Source organism: Plutella xylostella, chromosome 28 (assembly GCF_932276165.1).
Source record: "Plutella xylostella chromosome 28, ilPluXylo3.1, whole genome shotgun sequence".
Taxonomy (NCBI): domain Eukaryota; kingdom Metazoa; phylum Arthropoda; class Insecta; order Lepidoptera; family Plutellidae; genus Plutella; species Plutella xylostella.
The window spans coordinates 7,207,406-7,214,800 of NC_064008.1; the positions used below are offsets into that span (position 1 = coordinate 7,207,406).

Sequence of the window (7,395 nt, forward strand, 5' to 3'; positions counted from 1 at the left end):
GTGAGTTGTCCCCAAATATTATTATTATTATTATTATTTATAGTAAATAAATTAATATAGTTATTGTCCAGATCTCGTCATAGAAAATTTAACAAAGATTAATAAAAAGGTGTATTTTATTAATTCGTTTTTTAACGGACCCTCGAAAACGTCGTTTAAGGTCTAAATGTAAAATGACAGTTTATGATATTTTTGCGACTCTCTTTAAAGAGGAGAATAGACTCTCCAGTTTTGGTTTGCCTTGGCACCGTTCAGAGTTTATGGTGTTGATTGCTTATTGATCACAGGACCATTTTTATAATAGAAACTGAGATTATGTTAGATTGATTAAATTTTCACTTGTTTCCATGAGCATTACTTGAATATCCGATAAAGTTATCGTGAATATAAGATAAAGTACCAAAGGAAAAGTCCCAGAACTTAATTGGCTAGTTTTTTAAAAAATACAATACTTTTAATAAACTCTAAGAATCTTCGCTTAGTAAACAAACAATCAATATTCCTGAATTAATAAGATATCTTTGAATTTTAAGTTTCCTTATAAATCATTATTATAAGTTATAAGGAAAGGAAAGATTTGATTGTTTGTTTGTATTGAATAGGTTCCAAAACTTCTGAACCGATATCAAGAAATCTTACAATATTAAAATATTTATATTTATTCCTGGGTGCATTTCACCACTTTTTATATCAGAAATCTCAGAGCGTGCCTGCGTATGAGCTCGTATTTGTTTTTTTTTATATATATGTGCGTATATGCGTGCATTTGTACAACTCATAGCGTTAACGCGCTTTTAAGCTCGTATATGTACTTTTTTTACTGACACAGCTTATACTATACCGCTGGCTTGAACGAATACTGTAAAATGTTGTGTTTACAGGTGACCGTTATTTTGAAGCGCATTTAAGCGCGTATGTTAAAGCGACCGTACAACACGTACACGCTCCAATATGCGGGTTTTAAAAGCGATGTGGCGCCCGCGAGGTTAAGCTAGTTCAGCATGTACTGATATCTTATCTCACTTAAATCAATAATGGGATATTAACTCACTCATGTGTATTGTGTTCTGAGATTAATTAGATATCTATCATGTTTTAGCAAATTTGATATTATATCTACTAAGTTAATTGCTATGTTCAGAACATAGGACACAACGTGTAGATGTATGTAGATAAGCTTATTACAATTATTATTAGTGTTATCTGGGCATTATTAAAAAGGCTTTTCGATCACTAACTCCAGTAGTTTTAGTCGATCCATCGCTTTATCACAAATACTAGAGCTGAAAACTTCTGACCAGCTGTTTGTGGTCACATCTGATAAATTTTACTATATTTTAAGGTCATCAAATCTTTTTTACACCAGATATAAAGTCGGGTTGTCTCGGATAAAATAATGATTAATTAAATCAGTCACATGAAGTCATATCAGATTAACTGCTTTATCAAAAATCCTCACCAAATGATAAATTATTATAAATACATTTTCCAAATGTCACAATGAACTAGTCTTAATCGTTTCGTGGTTGAAAATGTGGGCATTCTTGTGTATTTTAGGTTTAGTGTTTTCGGCAAGTGATGTGGATTCATCGAGAATACTGGGGATATTCCCCATGGCTTCTGTCAGCCACCAAGTAGTGTTTAGAGCTTTGACTTACGAGCTGGCGAAACGAGGACATGAATTGGTAGTGATCACACCAGACCCTGGATTGCCAAAGGACCGACCGAAGGACAATATTACGGAAATCGACATAAGCCATGGTTATGAAGGATTCAAAACTTTGATGGCTAAAGGAAACCCCAAACGCGGTGTTGTCATCACACCTCACGACATGTTAAAACTCAACAAGTTTAAAGTCATTCTAAACTGTGCCGAAGAAGTGATGAAGAATGAAGAGCTAAATAAAATCCTGAACGATGACACTAAAAAGTTTGATCTGGTCATTGGCGAAGCGCTGTACAATTTTCCGATGATATATGCGAAACGTTTCGACACACCGATGATTTGGTTCAGCAGTTTCTTTGGCATTGGAAGTAACTTCCAAACTCTTGGAGCGGCGAGCGGCCATCCCTTCCTATATCCAGTTTATTTCAGAGACCGTTACCTGAACTTGACACTGATAGAGAAGATTCAGCAACTCTACATCGATGTTGTACTACGATTAGGGGCAGTAGCTATGAGTTATTACGAGCATGGCTTGATGAAGCAGTACTTTGGTGATGAAACTCCAAGTCTAGATGAGCTGAGAGATCGTATTGACCTGATGTTTATAAATACTAATCAGGTGTTTGAGACTGCCCGCCCCGTGCCTCCTAATGTAATTTATTTGGGAGGACTCCATATGAAGCCTGTTCAGCCTTTACCTAAGGTACATACAAGTTAAATAAGCCGTATGTTTTGTCTGAATAATAATGAAGAATTATTGTTTTTCGTGGTGTTAAAACAAAAAAAAGCCTTTTGGTGAAGTAAAGCTATTGATAGGACCCTAGGGGCCAACGCAAAAGACGTTTTCTTAGAAATTGTGTGACGGCTGAGGGTCGCTTCAGCTACCGTATCACCACCGATACAGTCATTACAATTAACGATACATAATCAGCGTCGCTCGACTGTCAAATATCTGTCAGATATTTATATGTCAGATTTGACAAGCGGGCCACCCTGCATGGCTGGATTGTTAATGGCTAATGTTTGGTGGTGATAATCTCACTGGTGGTCAAAAATCTTACAAAGCGAAGCTCGAGGGAAACAGCTAGCTGTGAAATTCGAATGTTTTATGTTAAGTAACTATAACATATTTTGTTTGTTCCAGGATTTGAAACAATATTTGGATAGTTCAGAACGTGGTGTAGTTTACGTGAGTTTGGGCACAAATGTTCGGATAGCGGAAATGGACGCCACACTACTGAAAGAGTTTGTTAAGGCTTTCGATAAAATGCCCTATGATGTTCTATGGAAATACGATGGCATTGAACTGCCTTGGCTGCCCAAAAATATTAAACACTCAAAATGGTTCCCCCAGCGTGATTTGTTGCGTAAGTTGATGTATTTGTATTTTTCTATTTATTTTTATTTAAACTGGCCTTTGAGCATAGAGTTTCGATAGTTTATCCAATGACTATTGAATTCGTAAAAAAATATTTCATTTAAAACTAAAAAAAACGAATTTACTTTTGGAGCTTTTAAATTTGATACCAAGCAATGTTTCGATTAAATTACATACGACCCAAAAAAACAAATCGAAAATCTGTCATTTGGAACCTACGCTACCACAGACAGGAACACACACACACACACACACAGAGATATACGTCATACACATACACACACGTCAAAATTTTAATACACCCCACTTTTTCGTCGGGCGGTAAAAACAAAACAACATTTATGTTTCAGACCATCCCAACATCAAAGCGTTTGTGACTCAAGGAGGCCTCCAATCCACCGATGAAGCAATCGACGCAGGCGTCCCACTAGTAGGACTCCCTGCGTTAGCCGACCAGTGGTACAATGTAGAACGATACGTGAAACACGGCATCGGGAAGCAGCTCGATCTGGTCACGATGAGAGCTGAGGATCTGGTGGCAGCTGTTATGGATGTTGTGGAGGATGAGAGGTTAGTGTTTGTCTTACACTTGCGAGCAATAAAAAATAAACTTACAAAATGTTTACACCATTTGGACCCAATCTTTTAAAGACATTTCATTAAAAAAAACGTTTTAGTTGGTCATATTCTGTTGCGCTGTTAAATATACCTACTTCAATATTTTAGATGGTTTCATTAAGGTAGCCTTTTTCGTTTAGAAGTAACTTGGTGCTTTTGTCACCGGAACTTTTACATTGCTCATGAGTGTAATATTATCAATAGCATGCTTATCTTCTTAAAATAGAGAAATAATCTACAAGTGGCAGAAAATTCCAAAAGGATTAAGATTATCTAAACTCTTTCCATCTTGTTTCCAGCTATCGTGAAAACATTCAGAAACTGAGCAAACTAGTCAAAGACCAGCCCGAAACTCCCTTGGAGCGGGCGGTGTGGTGGACCGAATATGTCATCCGGAACAAAGGGGCAAAGCATCTCAGATCACCGTCTTTCAACATTTCGTGGAGCGAGTTCCTAATGCTAGATGTTGTGCTGGCACTTTGTGGAATTTCCTTGCTAGTTTTTGTAATTTTTGTAACTATTGTTCTGTTTCTTGTGCGTAAGTGTAAACTTTGTAAGACTGATGTTAAGAAAGATACAAAGAAGGTGAAGAAGAATTAGATAGATAATTTATTCGATTAGTGTATTTCTATGTACTTACGTGACAAAATAATTTATTAAATAATAATAATAATTTCGTCAAAGATACAGTAAATATTCCGTATTTCCTGTACTTTTCTCTGACGTCATATTGATCACCTCGATCGGTAGTGATTTCAATGCAAGTAATTATTTGTTACTTTGGATTTACTACTAACATGATAAGATAACCAACATACTTATTTTTACATATACAGGGTGTTGCAAAACTGGTATATACTAAGCTGAAAGGAGGCTACTCAAGTCATCCTGCACAACTTTTGTTCTGCATCTTTTGGAAATTCGCAAAAAAACTTATCTCCATAGTAAATAGGCAATTGTATTTTGTGAATTTTTAAAACGCTTAGAACAAAATTTATTTAGAATCCTTTCTAGTAGGTACACTATTTATTTAAATCCTTTGAGTCCAATACCACTTTTAGAACATCCTGTATACTTATGTAACTCGATTACTCAAATAAATCCGACAAGACTATTTGATTACATACAAGATCACATTTTAAATCCTCCGATTATAGATTTTCTGCGGGTATATTTTTATCAATACACGATGTTAAATAGGTATTATAATTTTATTGTGATAAGGAATGCAACTAGTGTTTAATTAATAAACGATGGTTGCTGTGTAAATATAATATCTAAAAGTAGATATAATATTGAAATATAAAATTAAAAATCTCTAGCTCTAGTTTTATTTACATTGATAATTATAGTACTTAGGTATAAACTAAAAGCAATGCGCCCACCTATCGTTATCGTACGTATCGGACCAAACCGATTAACATAATGGAGAAACGGCGCGGCGGCGGCGTCGGCAATGCCGATGAAAAACCGCACTTGTGCGTATGTCCGTTGCGTACGATGCCAAAAGGTAGAAGCTTAGGAATTCACCTCAAGATAAATTTATTTATTAAACGCTAGCTCTGCAGTTTTCGCTTCGCCTTAAAAAGTTTTCCGGTGGGAATTCCGGGATAAAAATAGCCGGGTAGCCTATGTTCTCTCTCAGGGTCTAGGCCATAATGTACTCCAAAACTGATTCAAATCCGTTCAGTAGTTTTAGCTTGAGAGAGTAACAGACAGACATACACAGTTACTTTCACATCCTTACTATTCCTTATTCCTTACTAATATTATAAATGCGAAAGTAACTGTGTCTGTCTGTCTGTCTGTCTGTCTGTTACTCTTTCACGCCAAAACTACTGAACGGATTTGAATGAAATTTGGTATACATACGGTCTAGACCCTGGGAAAGAACATAGGCTACTTTTTAACCCGGAATTCCCACGGGAAAACTTTTTTAGGCGAAGCGAAGCGCGCGGGAACAGCTAGTTTATAATATTGTAGTTAGGATTAGGATTGCAGTGTTATACATAATACAATACCATACCCAAATTTAATATCCTGTAATTCATTATGATTGTTGTGTAATTTTGTTTCATTTATAACCATACTCAGCCCCCCTTATCATGATGAAACTTTTGAAGAACCTCATACTCTTACAAAGAAACCCATAAGTACATAAATAATATTTTATCATACTTCCGATACGAAATTTGTGTAGACGTAAAATATAACAGATATTGCTTCGGTATAAGTTTATTCCTATCTGTTTCCAAAATACAGAACTTTTGTAAAGTCGACAAATTGTGTGTGTGTCTGTATGAACAATTCGAAGACGAGGAAAACTCACCTTACTCAGCCTATTAGAATTCTGTTAAAGGGGAAGGAAATATTTTTGGATAGTTTCATACATTATACATACATACACAATGTGTATAATGTGTGTAATTCTCAACACCACAGAGAGTGGCATAAATTTCACACTGTCATAATAATATGACACCCAATGACGTCATTTTACACAAGAATAAAAATATAAATATTCCTGAAAATGATACAATATCTGATAATGAAATAACCGCAACAGAAATGACATGGAGAAATGGAATCTCCGTAGGTCCAACAATATTTGAACATAAAATATATGATAGGCTTTTCGCAAGCGTGTTGATGGATCCCCAGGCATTATGTTCAATATCCTTCTGCCCCAGTGGATCCGAAACGGATATATTTTTTCCACTCGGTCGATTTGATCGCTATTAGTTTAGTGCTTTTCACTGGATTTCAGAACAAGCTGAGATTATTAATAATGTAAACCTTTATTTATAGCGTTTCGGTGACAATAATGAGGTAAAGGTGGACTACGGATATACTCGTATTTTGCTTAAATCCCATTAAGTACCAAAAATAAGAGTCTCATAAGTTAGACGGAATGGTACGTGTGTGTGACAGACGCTTCAGTACCTACCTAGGTTCCTAATGGAAGACAATTTAATAATTATAATTATAATGATACATTTACTCGAGGAGGCGCCTCTCATACCCAACTGAAGGTTGAACAGGTATCAGATACCGTACCACCACCAACTCATAAGCAATTAACAATGCAGCATTGCTCTGCTGTTATACATCTGTCAGATCCATACAAGTTACGTCAGATTTGGTAGTTGCTAATGTTTGGTGGAGGTCACACCACGGCAATCCCCTGAATCATAGCTATGTTATCTACAAGGCGTAGCTTTTTATATTAGGTAAAGAAATGCTTATAATATACCTTCTAATGGTAAGTACTCGAACAACGTACACCTGGCTATGTTTATGACGTATGATTGTAAAGATTTTAATTAGCCTAAAGAACACTTCAATGAACTGAGCTGCTTCAGCCATTCAATAAGACTCGGCCGATATTGCGTTGTAAGTAGACCAGAGGAGTGTGGTACAAGAGGAAATATTGTTGTAAGAAAAGATGCATTTGGCTGTGGTGCTCATGTCAGCTTATCTATTATTAGCCGTTCCCGCGAGCTTAGCCAGCGAGCTTCGCCTTAAAAAGTTTTCTCGTGGGAATTCCGCTATCAAAAGTAGCCTTTGCAAGTGTTAATCCAGGGTGTCAGCTAACTCCATATTTCATTGAAATAGGTTTAGCCGTTTTAACTTGAAGAAATAACAAACATTCGCCTTTATAATATAAAGTAAGATTCTTTTGCTGTAGTGCTCAAAGAGTAAGTCCATCATCTGAAAGTAGTTGTGATTTGCC

The 7,395-nt window shown here is 36.1% G+C and overlaps 1 protein-coding gene across 1 annotated transcript; it reads left to right on the forward strand.

Moving 5' to 3' along the window:
• The first annotated feature begins 1,488 nt into the window (after positions 1–1,488).
• LOC105389450 (UDP-glucosyltransferase 2) lies at positions 1,489–4,504 on the forward strand. The gene is made up of 4 exons (XM_011560568.3): positions 1,489–2,369; positions 2,811–3,033; positions 3,395–3,614; positions 3,962–4,504. Exons 1-4 carry the CDS (start codon positions 1,533–1,535, stop codon positions 4,260–4,262), a joined length of 1,581 nt encoding a protein of 526 aa, XP_011558870.3. The 5' UTR covers positions 1,489–1,532; the 3' UTR covers positions 4,263–4,504.
• Positions 4,505–7,395: the final 2,891 nt, after the last annotated feature.